General features: G+C 39.8%; 1 protein-coding gene across 17 annotated transcripts in view; it reads left to right on the top strand.

Annotated features, from left to right (window-relative positions):
- The window catches only part of FHAD1 (forkhead associated phosphopeptide binding domain 1), a 66,597-nt gene that overhangs the window by 28,270 nt on the left and 16,045 nt on the right, over positions 1 to 22,282 (top strand). For 11 of the 17 annotated variants that reach the window (XR_012155595.1, XM_073317147.1, XM_073317142.1 and 8 more), the window contains 14 exons: positions 1,527 to 1,607; positions 3,434 to 3,586; positions 5,204 to 5,399; positions 8,866 to 8,936; positions 9,280 to 9,417; positions 11,232 to 11,339; positions 12,197 to 12,286; positions 12,842 to 13,067; positions 13,518 to 13,599; positions 14,703 to 14,809; positions 15,763 to 15,922; positions 16,262 to 16,391; positions 19,505 to 19,640; positions 21,492 to 21,616. Coding sequence is in view for 16 of the 17 variants with exons in the window: in XM_073317147.1 (XP_073173248.1) it covers positions 1,527 to 1,607; positions 3,434 to 3,586; positions 5,204 to 5,399; positions 8,866 to 8,936; positions 9,280 to 9,417; positions 11,232 to 11,339; positions 12,197 to 12,286; positions 12,842 to 13,067; positions 13,518 to 13,599; positions 14,703 to 14,809; positions 15,763 to 15,922; positions 16,262 to 16,391; positions 19,505 to 19,640; positions 21,492 to 21,616 (1,803 nt within the window). In the remaining variant the exon portion in view is untranslated. The remainder of the gene's footprint in view (positions 1 to 1,526; positions 1,608 to 3,433; positions 3,587 to 5,203; positions 5,400 to 8,865; positions 8,937 to 9,279; positions 9,418 to 11,231; positions 11,340 to 12,196; positions 12,287 to 12,841; positions 13,068 to 13,517; positions 13,600 to 14,702; positions 14,810 to 15,762; positions 15,923 to 16,261; positions 16,392 to 19,504; positions 19,641 to 21,491; positions 21,617 to 22,282) is intronic. The other 6 variants (XM_073317155.1, XM_073317156.1, XM_073317158.1 and 3 more) reach the window with 4 other exon arrangements.

Here is a 22,282-nt window from a genome sequence, read left to right as displayed (position 1 = left end):
CTCGGCAAAGAAATCCTGTTGACCTTGGTCAGAGAAGCTCTGCTATAGCATTAACTTTTTGAACACGTGTATGCTAATTATCCATTAGTTTTGTGACTAATGGAGCAAAGGGTAAATGTCAGCCCCCTAGTAACAGCTACTTCACTGGGAAGTCCTGCCAGTGTCTAACAGGAACCCACACAATTGTCACAGATTACAAACTCCTTGTCCCAGGAGTGCGTGTGTTTGTAGATGCGTTAGATGAAAGACTGGATAATGTTTTGTTACAGCCAAGGGAAGAGACAAATACCACCTAGCAAACAAAGTTATGTTAAGCTCACTTCATTGGAAATGTTTATAATTCATTTCTGAAAAATACACAGTGGGTGGCATTTTCAAAGGCCTTCAATGCTGGCAATGGGAATTTTACTTTAAAAAATCACACCCAGAACATAAAACCTAGCAACCTGTTCTAGTCTAGCAATCTGTCTCGTTTGTGTAATTTGAAATGCTAGCAGGGCCGGGAGTTAAGACCTTGTAGAGATATCTTTGGACAATTGTTTAAATATCTGACGTGTGATGCAATCTGGTGCCTTTGCTCTCCGGAAACATTTTTATGAGTTTCACAGATAAATCATGTCTGACAGAGGTGCGTTAGCAGTATCCAGAGAGGTGACTCAATCAGAGGCAGAGAATTCAGTTCAACCTTCCCTACAGATTGGGGCTGTAATGTTAACAAGAGGCTACAAAGAGCCCCATCTAGCACTTGACCTTTACCACATCTGTTACTGTGGGCTCAATCCTGCTCACAGTAAAATAAATGTCAAAACTTGTATTGACTCTAATGGGAGCAGATTTGGACATCAGCTTTCCAGTGTAGTTCCTCAGTGGATCCTTTTGCTTGTGTGTTTACTACTTATGTAGCTAAATTCTTTCTTATTCTGTTTTGTATTTTGTTTGCTGTCTTTGCTTAGGAATTATTATAGGGATCCTTATTCTGTTTTTTTAAATGTATTTATGTTTCTATTTTTATGCATACTTTCTTCACGTTCCCTCCAACATACAGTACTTACAAAAGATGGCATTCACTTTTCAAGAACCACTTTTAATTCACTGATAATGGTTTAACAATCCCCCTGGTGTCTCACTGTTGATTATACCCTTTAACTTAGTAGACAACATGAGTAATATTATTAACTACAGGGCTATTCTATCAAAGTGGTGTAAACGTACAGTTTAGTAGTAGTGTTTGTTGTGGACTATTCCGACAGAAAATTGATTGTGAGCTGAATTTATAGCCTAAGGCAAGGGCAAGTGTGGTCACTAGGCGCCAAGGTCAATGATCATGGGCAGAATACCTTCAAAATTAATTCAAAATTACTACTCGTGCCCTCTATAATTATTGAAAATTTTCATAGAATAACATAATTATTAAACTGGTGTGCCCTCCTAATGGATTTTTCAGGACTAGTGCAGACTAGCCAAATGGAGTTTCTGTTGACTCTAGCTGTTAGTGATTTTGTTTACTTTATCAATCTCTGCTTTAGCTGGAGTGTTTCAAAAGGCAAATGATTGAAATCTTCTATTCACAAGAAGCGGAAATTCCAGAGACTGTAACAGATCAACAGGTTAGTTCAGGTGACAGCAAACACAACTTCTTGGTGCTTTTACATTTTGGGAGCTTCTGATACTGAGGGAACAGATCTTTTTGATTTTGTTTGTTTACACATATTTATCTTGTTGGACCTCATTCCAGACTTATTTTACCAATTGACAAACAAAGGTAATTTTGTAATTCTCTGTACTCATCCATCTGGGATTCTTTCCATACAGACACCTTATCCTAGAATATCAGAGTTAGAAGGGACATCAGGAGGTCATCTAGTCCAACCCCCTGCTCAAAGCAGGACCAATTCCCAATTTTTGCCCCAGATCACTAAATGACCCCCTCAAGGATCGAACTCACAACACTGGGTTTAGGAGGTCAATGCTCAAACCACTGAACTATCCCTCCCCCCAAGGTGACATATGACGCTGGTCCAAAAGATGCTCATGAGTACAGAGCTAAGGTACCTTAATGGAGAATTTTGGTGGGGAGAGAAGCGAGTTGAATACTATATGGATAAATTGTACAGTCCAGGTAAATGAATCTGGTGCTATATCTGAGTTTTATTTCACTGGAATACCAATTAAGAAAGGAGGGAGCTCATCTTTAAGAAAAATGACAGGTTTCAGAGGAACAGCCGTGTTAGTCTGTATTCGCAAAAAGAAAAGGAGTACTTGTGGCACCTTAGAGACTGTGTGTATATAAAGTCTGCTGCAGTTTCCACGGTAAACATCTGATGAAGTGAGCTGTAGCTCACGAAAGCTCATGCTCAAATAAATTGGTTAGTCTCTAAGGTGCCACAAGTACTCCTTTTCTTTTTAAGAAAAATGTTACATTCAAATGTTTTACTGCTCCAGGAGTTGGCTTTCTGCCTCTGTACCACTTTCTTCACCTAGGTTCAGGAGACCATCTAAGTTAAACACTTGAATAAGGTGTAGTTTAAGATATAATGATGTACTGGTTTCACTTGAAAAATCAACAGTATCTAATGTTGTTGTATTTAAGAAGAAATGTGATAATTTCCCCCTCCAAATCTGGGGTTGAGCAAGTATGCTTTAATAGGAAAACACATTTCAGGATGGATAAAATTTTGCACCAAATTATAGTTTGCATCCTAGATTTCCAAGACTCCGAAAGTTTGCCCATGACTTGGGGAAAGGCTCATTTTCTCTATCATTTCAGTCTGCAGGATCTGCTGCTGACACTTACTGCATGGAAGTTCTACAAAATGGAGACAAATTGGGTTGCACATTAGAGACACCTTGGTCCTACAAGGTGCTGAGTGCTCTGGCCCAGATTCAGCAAAGCACTTAAGAACGTATTTAAATTTAAGCATCCATTGAAGTCAATACTGAGCAGCATACAAATTTGGCAGTTAACTACTTTAAAACTACTCCATTTGCATGCAGCAATCCTGAGTGTGTGTGTGTGAGTGTGTGTGCTGGCACACACATTCTTTCGTATGGCGGTGAAAATTAGTTCAGAGCACAAAATGTACATGTGCTTTGAGAAGCTGTTTTTGAAAATTGGCCTCTTGATGGTGGAATATTCCTTAAGCCAACTCATAAAAATTAATTTGGGCCTAGATCCTTAAAGTTATTTAGGATACTCCAAGGTATTTAGCCAGAAGTCAATGAGAATTAGGCACCTAAATACTTTTGAGGAACTGGGCCTTAGTGATGAGTAAAGCACCAAACTATTTTAGTCAATTATTTTACACTGAAATAAGAATTGTTGTGAAAAATGTAAGCTTACATTTACTAAGCCATTCTTTTCAAGTGAAAATGGGAATGTCTTCCATTTTTTTGTGCATTTATTTCTTCTTCTGCCTTCATACCCTTTTATCAGTTAATGGAAAAGATAAGACAGATCACTAATGAAAATCTGCAGAATCATGAAGAGGAGAAGTTATTACAGGAGGAAATGAGTTCCAAGGACTCTGAAGAGAAGGAAGTATCTGAAAGTGTTGAGATGTTGAAGAAATCATTGGATGAATTCCAGGTCACTTGTTTAAGTGCTTTTTGTATACTGAAAGTGAATTAGAAGATAATTCAGATATATTGCACATGATTGTCCTAAATAGTGACTTAATCTAGATGTTTAACCAGAGAAAAGATCTGCTGCATATGGTACTGAAGAGATGTGCTCCTTCTCTACAAATCAGTAGCAATGCTTTGTGGTTGTTACAGCTGGAGAGAAACATTTGGATGAAACAGTTTCCCATCACAAAATGCCAATTAGTCGAAAGCAAAATTTTCCACTGGAGCATGTTGATTTCAGCGAACCTTTCAAAGGAAACCAAACAGGATTCCAGTGGAAACTTACCCTGTTTCCTGCCAGCTCGCCTACCTGCCCATCTCCCCTGTTCCTCAGCAGCTTGCCTGCTGGGACTCCCCATGCTCCTAGCCTCCCTGCCTCCTTGGCAGCCTGCGTGGTGGGCTGCTGCAGAGTTGGAACTCCCAGGACTTCCAGGCTCCTGGCTCCTTCTCATCTCACCTGGTGGGTTGCCAAGGAGCTGGGGTTCCCTGGGCTTCCTGGCTGCCAGACAGGCTGCCAAGCTGCTGGGAGCCTGGGAGCCCCAGATCTTTAGAACTGCACACAACAAAATCATGGTAATTGCAGGTACAAATGCAAGTTAGACCTCTGGTTGGCCAATTGCATGTGAATTCACTGTGAATATAAATGTTACATGCAACTCTAAAAAAAGATACAGTTCTTTTTTTTAATTATTTTTAATCTTCCAAGTTAGGCTCTTCAGTGCATCACCGGGGTATGAAGAATATGATCCATTGTCCATTTGATCTGAACAAACTTTACTGCTAATGTGAAAACCCCATTTTTTGGCCATGCAGACTGCTGAGCAAAATGTGTTTATTGAAACTGGAGCAAAGATGATGGGAAAAAGTTGCAGACTGGGATTTTCAAAGGAACTCAAGGAAGCTGGGCACCGAGTTCCCAGTGACTTTCAGTGCTAGATGCAAGACTCTGGAGGATACAGTATAGTCTTGGTTTGGCCTGGATAATTTTTCTAGTGTATGGGAGTGGAAAATCACATAATTTTGCTTTTTCAGATTGTCTTGAAATAACTAGAGTTATTCTCGATCCTATTGCTGAATGTGTGCTTGATTGACTTTACATTTTAAACAGTATCTGTGTGTGTGTGTGTGTGTGTAAAGATAGCCTACCTCAAAACAGGTTTGTGGCTGAGGTCCCTAAAAATTGCTAGGGGTAATAGTACCAGAGATACAAATATGTTTTACTGTGGAGCACTAACTATTCCCCATCACAGAAGTGTCAAAAGTTGTCTGAAATGTTGGTTGAAACCCAGTTGAGTCCAGACAACAATGGAAATGGCTGTTGCAGGATAGGGCCTGCTATGCATCACAGTACACATGCAGTATCTGATGGAGTGGACAAAGTTGCATTACATCCTACAAAAACCACTTTCCTGAAAGTTGTTGCAATACATAAATAGGCATCTTTAAAACAGAACATGATTGTTGTAGTGATAATAGAATGTATTTTGTTGTAAAGAGTTTATTGTATTAACTGTTGTGTTAAGACACAAATGACCCATAATCACAAGGTTTGGATTGTTTGTTATTAATTGTCTTTCAGGCTTTCTTAAATACCTCCTATTGCAGCAGTAGCTTGAAAAGAGAGATTTGTAACCTTCAAGATCTGTGCATTGACCCCTCTGTCTTGTGGATCCACACACCAGTAGTTGAAATTCTAAGCAGTTTACTCTCATGGGTAGAAGCAATGGAGCAGCTCCTTCATGATGTGGGGATTGACATGTCTTGTTCTGACAAAGGTTCTTGGTTTTCTTTTTCTTACCTTTTTCATACCTTTTTCCATATACTAAGCATGAGAGTTCAAAATGCAGCTTAAAATACTATCACGTATTAATCTTAGATCCAGTATTTCACAGTAACTAAGGCTGGGTTTAGCAACTACAGTGTCTTAGAAGATAGAGTCACCTGGGGACATCTGAAGAGCAGCAGAAAGCAAGATTCTTGTGCATTTCAATACCATACTTCCTCAGAGGAACTGAATAGACAAGCAAAACAATGAGGAACACGTTGTGAGCAAAACCACAACAGATAGTTCTGATACTAGACTTGCCAGCTCTCCTTTTAGTATTTGTAGCTGGGATTTTCAGAAGAGCTTAATGGAGCTAGGTGCTCATCTCCTATTGAAATTCAATGGTAGTTAGGTGCCTAGCTTCCTTATTCTCCTGTGAGAATACCAGCCGTCATTATTTTGAACAAGTTTGTAGACCTGCAGCATTGTAAATCACCGTTAAGGCCAATGGTGGTTATGGCAAAAATATAGGATGAGTCATGGCAAAAAAGACAGAAATTGTCATTTTAGTATTTAGCAAAAAAGAAGAAAGTCACAGGATACAATATTTTAAAGTTGTTTATTGAGGGAAACCGAGAACAATCTATTAAATATCCTTAATTTTACAATAAAATATTTAACTAATAGTTGCAATGTATCTTAAAACCCACACTCCATTCCCCTGGACTTATATAGAGTCAAATGTGTAAAAATTCATGGAGAAGTCTTGCTCAATAGTAGGTGATTCAGGGTAATAAAGATCATTTTTACAAGAGAAACCTAAAAGGCAGTTATTGTCCTGCAAGTCATGTCTGTGACAAAAGTAACATTTCAATCATTATTAATTCCTCTTTAAAATACTAATAAGTATGGGCTTCCAGTTTCTTAGATCCTCTTAGTAGAGACAGTTCCAAACCAAAACCCCAGCCCTGAACATCCCCAAATTTGGGGAAGTTTGGATCTGGGTCCAAGCTGTGTGGAAATTGCATGGCTGGTCACTATCTTTATCATGGCTCAAACCAAAACTCCAGCTCCTGACATTCCCAAACTGTGAAAGTTTTGTTTTAAGTTTGCAGCTTGGCTCCCTCTGCATCTCTTGAGTTTAGCACGTGCTTGGGTATTATCAAATCAGCTGATTTCTGCTATGGTCATTATTCATCCTATGGCATTAAAAGAATCAGATCCTGAAGCAATTTCTGTCCATCTGTCTTATTGTATCTCTATATTTATGGCCAAACTGATACCAAAATCAGTTGATATCACCTAAACCATATTTTGATCTTTGCCCCTCTAAATATACTATTTATATTTTGGCTCTTATGCAGTTTCATATCTCCCTCCATGCCAGTTATTCTATCTTGGTGGTTCTTTTCCTTTTGTAATAAAAGAAAAGGCTCTTGGCGGTGAATTTAGCACTGCTAGCTGTTTTAGTGCCAGAGCCCTTATCTTAACTCAGTGGTGCAAGGTAACAGATTGTCCTGTCTTTCCCTTCCACTTTAATCTGTATTGTGAAACAGAGCCGTTTCTATTCTGATTTACTGAAAATAAGTTAACTTCGTGAGTGGAAAAACAAATAGCTTTTTATGTCTTGGTGCAGAACAATACATCATGTCATGCAACTCACATGTAATCTGATCCAGAGGTGATTCCTTGCACTGCGAAGAGGAGAAATTAACTTTTCTCTCACATGGTGCTTGCCTACAGAGCTGTAAATTGTGTATCTACTCATACAATTTGAATTAAAAGGGTGCAGGAAGGCAGGAGGATGGCAAGAGAACCCACACTGTTTAGGGAAACCATGCTAGGACTGTTTAAACGCTGTTGTGGTTAGCATGGTTTTAAACTTAGTGCCAAAAAGGCCTAAGAATGACATTTACCGAAGGGAAAGTTGATTCCTCCTCTTTTGAAGGAATCCCCAAAGCAGAAATAAGTTGAAACACAGCAACAATGGTAGCGTCATTAAGCAACACCATCATTTTGTGATCATCCTTTCAGGGGAAAGTACTAGTTTCAGGCTGTTCTTAAAATGAACCTCAGTTCAGGAGGACATTTTATTGTGGCTATGTTGCAGGTATTGGCCCATTGATTTCTTTGATTATTTTGCATGATCTCTTCAAATAGCTTAAAACATACCCTGTAGCATGTTATAGACCACAGTGTCTCATGAAACCACATGGGTGTTGTATGCATATGTTTTCCTCACCCAATTAGCAAATGATGACAGGGATAAATTGTCTGTATCTTGAATAACACATCCAAAACGACATCTACTCTGCATTTTTGGGATCTATATATCAGTAATGATACTTAGCACTTGACAAACATAACACTCCTCACAACACACATATGAAGTAGCTAATTATTAGCGCCATGTCGCACATGAGGACACTGAAGCACAGAGAGGTTTAAGAGAGTCACTGGTGGAACTGGGACAAGAACCCAGGAGTTCTTGGCTCTCTTGTTACTAGCCAGTGCTGCCTCTCCAGTATGAGCAAGTGATTCTTATCCAGTGACAATATGCTTCTCCATTGAAGTGTGAAATAGCTGGTAGTTGTGCCCTCTTGATCACAGACTAGTTACTGCCTATTCATTTATTTATGTAGTGTGTTCCTTTCCTGTGTGAAAACAGCAGAAGGAAAGAATTTATGCTCATTAACCCACTACTTCTGAGCACCAAAGCATGAACTGCATCTTCTCCTCAGGACTGAAGGACAGCATGGAAAGGGCAAAGCAGGTGGCCTCAAATTCACACATAAGTCAGAAAATCCTGAACAGTAGATTTAAAGAAGATCCCATGGGTCTCAGCCCATTCCATATAGTGTCCCCACCAGAGTGTGATTCCAGGTTCTTCCCTGCGTTAGTAGCAATACTAGTTCTATTGCCATACAACCACTCCCAGTCTCACAGTTATTGTAACGGCTCGCAAAGGCCATGGAGCGGGGAGAGAGAAGGAGGAGGGCAAAAAGTTATGCTGCTCCAAGTAGTATCAACTCCTGAAGCTGTTTCCCACATTTGTTTTATGTATCTGTGAGATGAACATGCCATGTAGAGCCTCTGTTCCTTGATTTCTCTCAGGCCCTTCCCTTCTCAGAGCGTGGATTGTGCACACGTATTTGGTAAAGAGGGGGCTAGTAGTAGCTACACCGTGGCATTGGATGATTCCATGGAGGCCATTTTCTGACTCTCTTACATCTGTTTGGTCTCCTCAGCATTGTAAAAGGGAGGATAGAACCTATAGTGAGGACAGTGAAATCTAGGATTAAAAAGGCCAACCTTGAAGCTCTTGATTTAGAAAGCAAAACAAACGGCACCCTTGGCTAGGCCTTTCCATGCATCATCACATTCCTTTGGTAAATGACCAGAAGTGAGAAAATCCCTAGGTAATAAAAAAGAGATTATATAAACCCCTGTCATTTTAATTTTCATTTCTTGCCAAGGAATGGCCTCATACATGAAGAGTCTGCTGGAGAATAATCATGAAACTATGGGCAGAATTCAAACATTGCAGGTAAAAAAAAAAAAAAAAGTCATAAGACACTTTGAGTGGATTTGTATTAAAAGAAAATATGGTGATAACTATTAGCGATCTGGTTTAGAGACTTTGATTGATTAATCCAGAGTGGAGCAGAGATGTGAAGTGTAGGATATGCCTGCAATGCAGTGTTATGGAAACATTCTATGTCCAATGCCAGCTTTATAGATGAATTCTTTTTTCAGAAGTCACTAATTACAAATGTCATTTAAACATCATTCTTTTTTGAACAGTTTGTTAAAATGTTAGTGAATGTCCTTCTTCTTATGCTTAAAGGGCCAGTTCCTTAATATCTTTGTTTTCTAACATTTCTCTGTAGGCCCAATTAGACAAATTACAGGAATCCCAGAATTCTGTGCTACACGAGAAGCTGAATGAACTAAAAGTGGAACATGAGAGAGAATTACAGGACAAGATAAAACTAATACTTTTAGAAAAAGAGGAAGAAAATAAAAAGGTATAGTAAAGCAGTTTATTTTTAAAAATACAGTATGTTTCTTTTATGCACAAACAATATATTCAAATACATTGTTGTGTTTTGCATGTATAAAGAAGATAAACTCTAGCCCCAAAATTCAGATCCAGATCCAAACTTCTAAAAAGTCCAGGGGTGAAATCCTGGCAGCTTTGAAGTCAATGGGAGTTTTGCCATTGTCTTCAATGGAGCCAGGCTTTTACCCCAGATCTGGTGCTTTGCTTTGGGCCCATATCTGTATGCTTCTGTTAAAGTGAGGAGAGATATCAAGACTTGCAGTTATTGCACAGATATTAAATGAATATAAGTAGGGGCCAGTAGAGAACAATAATGTCTCTGTTAAACACATTGTTGTCTAAGGTTTAGAGCAGGGGTTCCCAAACTTGGTTTGCTGCTTGTTCAGGGTAAACCCCTGGCGGGCCACGAGACACTTTGTTACCCATGGTTTAGAGCAACAAAAGTGAGCTGTAGCTCACGAAAGCTTATGCTCTAATAAATTGGTTAGTCTCTAAGGTGCCACAAGTCCTCCTTTTCTTTTTGCAAATTGAGAATCAGGAGCCCTTCTGTTCACAGCTCCACAGCTGACTCCTCATTGGAGCCTGGGCAAAAAAATGTAAACCATTCTGTGTATCGGATGACTCATATTTCAAATGGGATAATAATAGATTAATTTACCTCACAGTATGTTTGTGAAATGCTTTTGATAATTTTGTATGAAAGCTGCTTTATAGAAGTACTATAATGTATTCAGTAGTGATATTGTCTAGAATAACTCCCCGGGAGGCTGAAGCTGGAATTTGCATCTCACCTTTTCCTCCCCCCCTCACATGGCCACACGGGTGGAATGCATATTATAGGGCTGTTTGTGAACGAAGGGATGATGGCATAAATGTATCTCTGTTGTGGAAACAGCTCTCCACAATTGAAATTATATGAACATATATATATATTTGTGAAGAAAAATATCCCTGTTAGGTCAGATTTGGGGCTGTCTCTTTACTAGTCTTCACTGACTTCCTTTAAATTCAGGGAAATACAGATCTTCACAAGATCTGGGGTGAGTGGGGGACACACTTACTTTTTTTTAAAAAAAAAATCACAGTTCTCTCCAACTTGACTTAATTTCTTGCTAGTAGCCATATTTCAAATGACACTGTGTATTACAAATTTGCCTGAATTATTCATCAGTCTCCTCTTGAACATCCTTCCGAGACTTCTGGTTTTCAAATTAATCAGTTGATCAGCAGACCATTCACTTCCTCTTTTAGTTTTGTGATCTCTGCAGTATCTCTGGTGAAGCATTCTTCACTCTTCTTTTTAAAATTGTGCCAAGTCCAGCTAACCTTCCTTCGTAATCCATCCTCCCTTCAAAACCCTGACTCATATTAAGAAAAGGAGTACTTGTGGCACCTTAGAGACTAACCAATTTATTTTAGCACAAGCTTTCGTGAGCTACAGCTCACTTCATCGGATGCATCCGATGAAGTGAGCTGTAGCTCACAAAAGCTTATGTTCAAATAAATTGGTTAGTCTCTAAGGTGCCACAAGTACTCCTTTCCTTTTTGCGAATACAGACTAACACAGCTGCTACTCTGAATGACTCATATTAGTTGCTCTCTGCCTTTTCCGTCTCAACAATGTCCTTCCTCTAAATAATATTTCTTTATTTGTTACACAAACTGTCATAAATATAAAGGGAAGGGTAAACACCTTTAAAATCCCTCCTGGCCTTCCCTTTATATTTATGACACAAACCGTCGGCACTTGGGTGATGATAATTTGATATGTTTTCTCAGATTCTGGACAGTGCTGTTGCCCAAGAAAAAGACAAATTAAAGGAATCTGTGGAGGAAGAAAAGAAAAAGGTCCAACATTTGGAAAATCAATGGAGACATTTGACTGAGGTATTTAGAAAACCAAAGAGATGAAATAGAACATCCTACATTCCCATTTTCAAAATCCACTCCAACCTTGGAGCCCATTGGATTTTGTTCCATCAAGAGTTTCAATTTCAGGCAAAACTTCAACAGGAGATCAACGTGTTAGCTATACATCCAACATGTGTATGCACACACCAAACACACATGCTTTGGAATAACCTTTTTGGGTATGTGCCAATCATCCATAGGGCTCTGAAATTATTAAAGACCTAGAAGCAAAGGAAGCAACCAGTAAGTAAAGCAGACGAGGATCTGCACCACTTTATTTATAGTCAGATCAATGCACCTGCCGCTGTATTTCTTTGCAGCAACAATGATGTGCAGCCAAGTTCTCTTTTCCCTGTTGGTGTTCCCAGGCCTATATATATTTTCTTTGTCCCTATTCAAAAGGATATATTTGGCACCAATTGGAATTAACTCTGGCACAGTAATAGCTAGTGACCTCTGACATTTTTTTTTAATCTTTGTAGTAGAATGCAAAGTACATAATTTTGAGTTTCTCCAGTTGAAATATTTAATATTCACAATTTTAAAAAATAATTACTATATACACTTATTTCTTAAATTTACTGCAAATTCCTGGTGCTTAAATAAAAAATGTAAATCATGTTTATGACTATGAGCCAAATTCACGATTGGTGTAAGCGGGCACGTCACCATTGACTTCACGGGGCGTGTGCCTACTTACACATGATGAATTTTCCCAGAGATTCCATGTCTGTAATGGGTTGAGTGGGATTCAGATAGATTTCAACTCTATTAGGAATAAAAGGAAATATTCTAGTTCTTTTTTCTCATCTACTGCTTATTTTCTGATTTAGGTAATTGAACTTAAAATGAAAGAAGAAGAAAGTGTAAATGCCAAACTGATAGAAGCAGTGGACAGCTTAGAAGAGGCTAGAAAGAGAGAGGTAACTACAGTAGAAAGGAGAATATATTTACTATGTTTTGCATTATACACATTTTTGGTTGAATGCAATTTCTTCATTGCACCTTGATGAGCCAGGCTGGTTCAAGCACATCCAGAGCCCCCTGCAAACCTCTTCATTTGCGGGGTCACCTCCTATGTAACTGTAACCTACATGAGAAGTTTGTGGATATTGTAGTAGTAGCTCATGCTTCTAGCTCTGCAGGTCCCAGGCTCAAGCAGGGTCAGTTACCTAATCAGTCAAAGGTTTCAGAGTGGCAGCCGTGTTAGTCTGTATCAGCAAAAAAAACCAAGGAGTCCTTGTGGCACCTTACAGACTAACAAATTTGGGCTGGGACTGGGAACGGTTCTCAGGTCTTGCTACTGTTCACGAAACACAGGTTGTTCCTACACTCCTTTTATGATATGGAAGAAAAGTTTGGAGCAGAGCTTTGAAAAATTTCCACAGTATCTACTAGCCTGAGGATTAAGCTCATTATCCCTTTTAAAAAATGTTTAAAGTTAAACACTTCTCAGAGTCTTAACAAATGTTTCCTAGGCCATGTTGCAAGAGCACCTGTTGATGCAAGACAAACATCTAACACTCATTCAGGATGAGAATGAGTTACTGAAGCAGAAAATTCAGAAAGAAATAATGGAATATAAAGAACAAATCAAGCAACATTCAGAGACAATTGTGGCTTTAGAAGACAGACTGCTGGAGGCCACACAGCATCAGAAGAATATAGAGGAGGAAAATTTAGCTCTATGGGAAAAAATAGAAAGTAGGTAAATTAAGTAGGTAAATTTAAGTTAATGCTTAAGAGTTAAGCATGTCTTAAGTGCACCTGAATAGGGATGGATTTAAGTACATGTTTAAAAGCTTTCCTGAATTGGGGCCTAAGTGACTGACAGGATGAAGGACCAAATCTAACATTTTCTGTATAATGTGCCAGGGTTGCTAAGACAAATATTTCCTTGTACTGGCTTGCTGCCTATTAATACAAAGACATTAATGTCTGGATTTGAACAGACAGACTTACAAAAAGAAAGACCCTAATCAAATAATGTAATTAATTTGTTGATGGGAAATCTATTCAACAATCTCTCAAAAGCCCTCTATTAAACTAAGGTTGCACCAGAAAAGCAAACAGACCTCAAGTATCCATAGGTTTTGAGAATAAACTAGTAACTTTTAGTTAATTGTAGGTAGTCAGTTTTATTTTTTTCTTTAGTATTTCAGAAAGAGCCTCAGCAGTCAACATCGTCTATTTCACAAGAGCTTTCTGACAATGAAGAGGCCCATGTTCTTCTGATGTAAGCAGCTGACAACTATTCTCTGATTTTGATCGTCATGTAAAAGCATTTAAGGAAAACTAGTAATCAGTAACAGACTTTTAAAAAGATCAAAGGCCTGATTCTCATTTAGATGAAGCCCCCTTTATATCACTCTGGCTATATAAAGGAGCCTTCCCATGGGTGTAAATGGAAGTTATTCACGCTTTCAGGTCCCTAAGGGTATGTCTACACAGCAAAGAAAAACCCATGGCTGGCCCGTGCCAGCTGACTTGGGCTCACGGGGTTCAGGCTGCTGGGCTGTTTCATTGTCATGTAGACTTCTGGACTCGGGCTGGAGCCTGAGCACGGGACCCTCCCATCCCGCAGGATCCTAGAGCCCAGGCTCCAGCCCAGGCCTGGAAATCTACACAGCAATCAAACAGCCCCGTGAGCCCAAGTTGGCTGGCATGGGCCAGCCATGGGCTTTTCTTTGCTGTGTAGACATACCCTTAGTGTAAATGAGAATCAGGTCCAGAACATCTAATAAATGTGCATAGAGGCCCATGTAAATGTAAATGATTTGTATGTGAGAAGGGAGCCAGTCTTTATATCATCTTATTTTTGTGGTTTTTCTTCCGCTCAGGATCACTTCTGGGGACTTAAAGTATATTAAGCTACAAAATCATAGAGCATGTAATTCTGACATTGCCTTGACTACTACATTCATTGCTTTTGTGGATTTGAGTATGGATGGCCAATGGACTGCCCATAGGCCAAGTGATGGCTCTCAGAGTTCTACACTGATCCACAGCTGCTCTTATCTTCACTGGGGAGCTGCATCCAGCTGAGACTATGCTATATAGTGTTCCATCTTGATTGGAGTGGTTCTGATGCAAAATATCGTGTCATTTTATCTGTCATCCATTCTGCAACATCTAGGCATGTTGGCTTGAATTAAGCAGTGAAAGAGACAGTAATACCTAACGCTACATGCCTGGGTTTAGGGGATTTAAAATCGTATTTTTAAAATAAGGTGTATATATTACTTATATGATCTTACCCTACATGACATGTACACATTAAGTAATATTAATCTTTCAAATGAAATTGGGTTTTGCAATTATCTGTCTCATGAATTTCAGAGGAGAATTAGCAGCTGCTCGGAAGGAAATCCTGTCCAAACAGGCTATCATTTTGGGATTAAAGAAAGACCTCTCAGAAGCCAAAGCCAGAATGTCGGATATGATAGGTTTGTGAAATGTATCATGTGATTTACAGTACTGCCATGACTTCCCCCAAAACATATTTAGAGAATAGGTGTTAATGGAAGGAGACACAAGATAGTGAAAATGGATATTACTTTCTCACTGGAACATTTTCATTGAGGTTTAGGCAAAAGCAAAATTGTCTGTTCTCTTTGGCTGGGTAGATTCCACTTTGGACTTAGCAAAAAGAGACTAAGATTTTCAAAAGTAGCTAGTGATTTTGGATGCCTCTATTTTTGGATGCCCAACTTGCGACACCTTGAGGGGGCCTGGTTTTCAGAAAGTGCTGGGCGTCCATCTTCTGAAAGTCACGCCCCTGTAAGAGGTCTCAAGTTGGACATCCAAAATCACTAGACACTAATGAAAACTTTGGCCAGAATTCTTAAATGCTTTATCCTTTAGGGGCTTAAATATTGTCCTCTGCATAGGAAGGAAGGAATATTGTGGAACAGAGTCTGAAAGAATAGTTTTAAAACTAGAAATGTGTGTATCTGATTTATTTAGTGTGCTGGTAGCCATGGAATATGGGTGCATGTACCTACATTACAAACAGGATATTCATTTAAATTGTCCACAATAAACAATACAGCCTATCTCATCCCAGTCCTTTTCCAACCCAGAAGATAAACTGCACTAGCAATGATATAGACACAACTGCTGAAGTGAAAAGTTGTGCCTTGCTCTGAGTTCTGAGGGGCAGTAAACTCAAGCTCTAATGGACTGCCAGAGTGAGTTAGTTCTACAGCGGAGGTCCTTGGGTGTACACAGCTATGGACTGTCGGAAAAAGCACCTTCATTGATCTCAGCCATCATGATATTGCATGGGGAAGAGAGGCATTCTCCAAGGCCCTGATCCTAATAGAATTGAAGGCACCTAGCATCTGGCAGCATCAGGCACCAAGGTAGCCAATAACCACTGAAACCTCTCTCCATGCAGGAGAACTCAGTGAGAAACAAAAGATGGAACTGGAGCGGAACCTAATTCTTGTTAGAAGCCAAGAGAGTGAACTGAATGTGCTTAGAGAGAAGCTATTTGAGATGTCAGACCTTGTGGACAAGAAGGATAAAGACCTGAGAACTTCAGCTGAAGAATTAAGGTATAAGCCACCTCAACATAAAGAATAGCAGAGGCTGAGCTACCCAGCCCAGCAAAAAAAACCCACTGACTTCATAAGTCAAATCAGTATTTCATTTAGATAACTACTTCCCTTGGAAACATTTTAAAATGTAAATTTTTACTTTCCTCTGCAGAAATCTCAAACAATCTTCTACAGGGATTTGGAAGAGCCATTGCAAATTGAGTTGGAGTTTAATCACAGCTAGTTATCTATTCCTGTCTGTGCATTTGTATGCTTTAATAGTTGCTGTTTTCAGCAAACTGATTATTCACCTTCACCCATCATCCTCTTCAGCAATATTTTCTGCTCTTGACATAGGCTTGCGAAAGAAAAACTGAAAAAGCTGAAGAATGCAGCAAAAGAAAAGGAGAGTGAGTTTGAAAAGCTACCACAAACAGATGTGCACGCCAGTAACACCACAAAGGATGAAGTCCCCAAAACCAAAAAGGCAAGTCCAAATCAAAACAAGCCAAAAAACTGAGGATGCAATAGACTAAACTGAATAATAAAGAATAAACAATTGTTAAATAAAGAAAACCTAGAGCAATATGTCCTTGATGCAGTAACAGAATCAAACTGAATGGGCAACGCCTGGTCAACAACCTATGAGAAGCAATATCCAGAGATCAAAAGGAAGAGAGAGAAAGGATCCACAATATTTCATAACATTTTCCATTTTCCTTTTGATCTGAGATGTTTGTTTCACTAAGGGCTGCTCTTTAATCAGACACTGCTCCTGATTCTGATCTCACTTACACCAAGTACACTTACATCAGAGTACACCAGTTGAAGTCAGTGGAGTTACAGTGGTGTAAACCTGTACAGTGGTGAGATGAGAATCAGGCTGCTGGATCCATTGCTTTCTGGCATATATTTGAAATTTTCACTGCTAGATTTGGTGCTGTAGGCAGCTGTGAGGGAAGGAGGTGGAGGTAGGGTGACCAGATGTCCCGATTTTATAGGGACAGTCCTGATTTTGGGGTCTTTTTCTTATATAGGCTCCTATTACTCCCCACCCCCGTCCTGATTTTTCACACTTTTTGTCTGGTCACCCTAGGTGGAGGGTTGTATTTACTTCCTGCCTTTAGGTGGATTGGGCCAGGGAGCAACATCTTTAGTCTCAGACCAGAGCAATGGAAAAAATTGGTTACTCACTGCCTTGATGAGTCTAGTGCTTTCCAGCAGGTTTTCCTGGTATATATTTTTGTAGTGGTAATGGTTTTACTGTGTAGCTGTGTGCTATGTATGTTATGCACCATCAGGTTGTGCACCTAACTATCCTAGGCCATTGTATAATCTGACTATTGCTACCCTTGTCGTTCCTTCACTTCCCCCACCCCTGCCTCTTCTGTTCTTTAACCTCTTTTGCTGCATCTTGTCCTAAATTAGAGTACACATTTTTCAGGACAAGGATTGTTTCTTTCTATGTGTTTGTACAATTTGTAACACAAAAAGATGCTGAATTTGATTGGGGCCTTTGGGTGCTACCACAATACCAATAAATGCGATATTGATGTAGAAGTGGGATTTATGATGGATGGCTTTATTGACCATAACAGTAGTAAGAAGAAAATGATAAAATATTTTAAAGTAAAGTAGCTTTAAAGTTCTTGAACAAGAGTTTGTTTACTTGGCTTTGTCATAGAAGTACATTCACTGTTAGACAACCAGCATTCTCTAATGGGCTAAGCCCAGGACTGAGAGTCAGAAATTTGAGATTTCTACCCAGTTCTGCCAATTCTGCCACTGACATGCTGGCCCTGGGCAAATCGCTTACTCTGAAATTCTCAAAAGTGGCCTGATTTCCAGGGTTGCTGAGCACCAGTGGTTTCTGTCAATGCTCTGTACTTGGGAAAGTCCAGGCCCAAGGTGTCCCCGGTCAGATACTCAAAAACTGAAGTACTCAAAATCACTAGTTTCAGAGTGGTAGCCGTGTTAGTCTGTATCAGCAAAAACGAGGGGTCCCTGTGGCACCTTAGAGACGAACAAATTTGTTTGGGCATAAGCTTTCGTGGGGTAAAATCCACTTCATCAAAATCACTAGCAACTTTTGAAATATTTTGGCCTTAATCTTTCTCATTTCCCCTTCTGAAAACTCAGGATAACAGTTCTTACATACTGCACAGGCATTTTGTGATGATTACTTAGCTAATGTTTGTACAGCCGTTTTGCAAATGTGAAATGTGGAAAGTGCTAAGTATTGTTTTAATTGCCAATTAGATTGTGTAAAGCAGCTTGAAAAAAGATACCATACTCTAGCTCTCCCACAGCCCATTCCTATTCTTTCCTAATGGGTCTAATCTACAGTATAGGATGTTTTTGTGAATAAGAAAAGGGGAAAATGTGCAGGTTTCCTGCTTTGTATTGAAATGCTGTATATATTACTGTCAAAAATACAAACAGATTCAAAAAGGATGTAATGGCAGAAAGAGGTTTTTTAATTAATGACTTTATGAAAATCCTCTGTAATAATGACAGGCAAAATGCAAGACCAACTGACTTGATTTATACAGCCAAAGTGGTGAATCGTGGCTGGGTGTTGCACTGAGAATTATCACCAGCCACTTCTTCCATACACGTAAGGTGGGGAAGTTTGCAGCTGTATATTTTTTATCTTATAAATGAGGTGATTTTAAACAATACAATGAAAATAAGCGTTGAGACCCTAGATAGTGTCGTCCATTTATCATTAGCTGGATGCAGTTTGAATGAACATGCTTACATAGATATCTATGTATATTAATCATAAAGCCAGTCACTGGACAGTGGTGGAATACTGAAATGCATAATTTATATATATTTTTAAAAAACAAATGGGGCATAATTTATAAGCTCACCTTCAGATGTGGCGTACACAGTGAATTGCTTTGGAAACAACAAACACATCAATGTGAGATGCCGTTTCTTGAGAAGGCAGGGACGGAAATAATTGAAGAGAGCAGTGCCTTAATTTAAAACTCTGTTGAAAGGGGTTGAAAAAGCTGACTTTACATTCAGTTTATACGTTGAGACCAATGCCGAATAAGCTGCATCGAGGTGCGTCGGCTGCCATCTTGGCTGACACAGCAGAGACTGAACCAGAGACCTCCAGAGCTAAAAAGCATGAGCTGCCACAGCTTGAACTGAAGAGCCAAAGCTTTGCAGCTAGGACAACTCCTGTCCTTTGTGGATTGATGCAGCGGGGGACCTATAACATATATTCTCCAGTGTGTTACATAGGCACTGCTAGCCAGCTGACTACTCCTGTTTTAATTCCTTATCTCTAAAACCAATGGAGAGAGCTACTTTTCTCACACCAACCAGAATTTGATTCTCAAAACACCTAAGATGACTAGCATATGACTTCTAGCTGGTGAGATCAGAATCACAAATACTGCAAGTGGGGTAATAGTTTTAAGGAAAGCTGCAGAATTTTAGGGCCCAAGCACCTGCATGTATGTGTTTACGTTGAACCAAGGTTATGATATGGCAGTTATTCAAGAGTTACATGGTGCTCGTTTGTGCAGAGCACAGTAATTTGTAATATAATCAAGGATGGTTTGGATGGGTTTCTGATTTCAGAAGCAGAATTTGGACTTGGCTGACCTAGGAGCTAAGTGTAAAGGTCTCAGACATGAGGAGATAATTCAGCGCCAAAAAGATGCACTGACTGAGCTCCGAGACAGAATCAAGACACTGGAAAAGACTCAGTCTTTAAGTAAGTCCAGGACACCGTTCTTCTGCTAGAACATTTCTCGGTAATTGTGTAGAGTGAATATAATTGAAAGGGATACTGGGCTCTTGTACAACAGTGAAAGAAATCAAATTTGTGATGTTGGGATTGCTAAATTTTCATAGTATATCATGACTAGGGCCCCAGTCCTTCTAAGACTTACCCACGTGCTTAATATTGAGCACATGAGTAGTCCCATGCAAGAAAATAGGAATACTTAGATCGGGGTGGCCAGCCTGTGGCTCCGGAGCCGCATGCGGCTCTTCAGAAGTTAATATGCGGCTCCTTGCATAGGTGCCGACTCCGGGGCAGGAGCTAAAGACGCCAACTTTCCAATGTGTCAGTGGTGCCCTGGCTCTGCCCCAGGTCCTGACTCCCACTCCACCCCTTCCCCAGAGCCTCCCCCCCCCCCGGAGCCTCTTTCATGCTATGAAACAACTGATTATGGTGGGCGGGAGGCATGGGGAGGGAGAGGGAAGTGCTGATTGGCGGGGCTACCGGCGGGCAGGAGGCACTAGGGGTGGGATGAGGGGAGCAGACGGGGAGGCTGCTGACCTATTACTGTGGCTCTTTGGCCATGTACATTGGTAAATTCTGGCTCCTTCTCAGGCTCAGGTTGGCCACCCCTCACTGAGATGCTTAAAGTTAAGCATGCGTGTAAGTCTTTGCATGAGTGGGACCTGAACCAGTAGAACATTTAAAGCTAGGAAAGCCAACTACCCTACACTGCGCAGCCATTGCCCTTACAGGGCCAAACCCTGCTCTTGCTTTCACCAGTGTGACTCGATAGAGTTGAATGGATTTACACTTCTGCAAAACCAGGCCCACCGTTAAATGATAATAGGTGCATACCGTGTATCATTCAAAGACAGTCAAGTGTGTACGGGTATATACGTATGAAGGGGCTCTATTCTGCTCAGAGGTTAGCAAAATGAATCCGCAAGAACAACCCTTTCAGCTCTGTTTACTATATTCTAAGATTCAGATACGGAGCAGAGTTCTGACTAGACGTCGAAATATCATGGGCCACATCTACTCCTGATATAAGCAGGCACAACGCCACTTAAGTCAATAGTTTTGCCTGCTTATACCAGCAACGAACTTGGCTCTGCGAGAAGTATTAATACAGTAAATTACATGTGTTTTTACAGTAAGGTTCCTTTCCTGTTTTAATTTAACTTTTTTTAATTATTCTCGCTCCAGGTATGCCTATATCTGAAGCTGGGCAAAGGGATTCCCAGCTCGTGTTGACATACTCACGTTGGCTTTCATCGAGCTAACCCGCTAAAAATAGTAGTGTAGCAGCATGGCTAGCCCACGCTGAGTACAAATGTGCCTGAACCCCCTGGGTACACACTTAACACTGCTAGCTTGTGCCACTGCTGGCTGTGGTACCCGGCAACACTGTCATATGTGGTTCGCTAGCTAGATCAGAGCTTGTGTGAGTATGTCTATGGGAGCTGGGAATCCCACCCCTAGCTCCCAGTATAGAAGTAGCCCCATTCTCTGTCCACAATTTATACATCTTCAGGAAAATATTGAAGATAGGTATAACCCCCATAAACTTCCAGGATTAGAATAGTAATTTCCAGTGCAATCCCTAGATTTCAAACCTTGAGTACATTGTCTGATTACTAGATTTATTGTGGGTTCTGTTCCTGATTTTATGAGAAATACATTCCATGTGTTACCCGTTTTATATTTATATTTTTACAGGAAAATTTCTTCAGGAAATTTTGAGATCTATTATTAAAACAGTGTGCTTTTAGTAAACCCATTACATCTTACATGTGACAACGTAACAACTCTGTGTGGGGGGTTTTCTTGTTCCCTTAGCTGTTAAAGAGAAGGTTCCTGAGCCACTTATAGTGCTAAAGAAAGACCTATCTGAGAAAATAGCTCAGAAAATAGGCTTAGAAAAGGAACGTGTGCCATCATCAATAAAAAAAATGGAGGCCAAGGTAAACAGAATTTTATATATTATTTTAGTTGTGGTTTCATTAGAATACGTAGGAACGTCTTTAAGGTGCAATAAGAAAACTACAGATAAATATTCCTTAATACCTTTGACTTTTTAGTACAGTTCCTGAAGTCATCTGTCTTTACAAAAAGTGACTTCCTGTAACTATATCTACATAGAACTTTTCCAATATCTCTCTCCTTTAACTCAGCATTACACAATGAATGTTGAGTTAACACTTTTAGGCTGAGATTTTCAAAGCTGCATAGGAGATTCAGACACCCAGTTCTCAATATTTTTCACTTCAGTAGAACAGTGCTGATTTATACCAGCAGAGGATCTGGCCCCACTGCCCGTACATCCTCTCTGGATCCATCTTTCTAGCTGCCTTTAGGCTGTGAACCATGTAAAAAGGCAGCAAAATGTATATGGAGAACAATAAAGGAACTGCTCTGATAGTGTGAATAACTGTAAAAAAACAAGGAGGCCAACTGGTGGAATCAAGTGGCTTTTAAGTTGAAGTGAATGTTTTGATGCTCAGATTTATAGTTTTTTAAATCATTTTCTGCCTTAAAAAGTCAATGGTAATATGGGCAAGCTCTAGCTAAAGACAAGAGTGTGCTAGCAGGAAAAATAAACAGTACACATACCGCCAGTAATCACTGGG

This window comes from Lepidochelys kempii, chromosome 18 (genome assembly GCF_965140265.1).
Source record: "Lepidochelys kempii isolate rLepKem1 chromosome 18, rLepKem1.hap2, whole genome shotgun sequence".
Lineage (NCBI taxonomy): Eukaryota > Metazoa > Chordata > Testudines > Cheloniidae > Lepidochelys > Lepidochelys kempii.
This window is presented reverse-complemented; position numbering and strand designations above follow the sequence as displayed.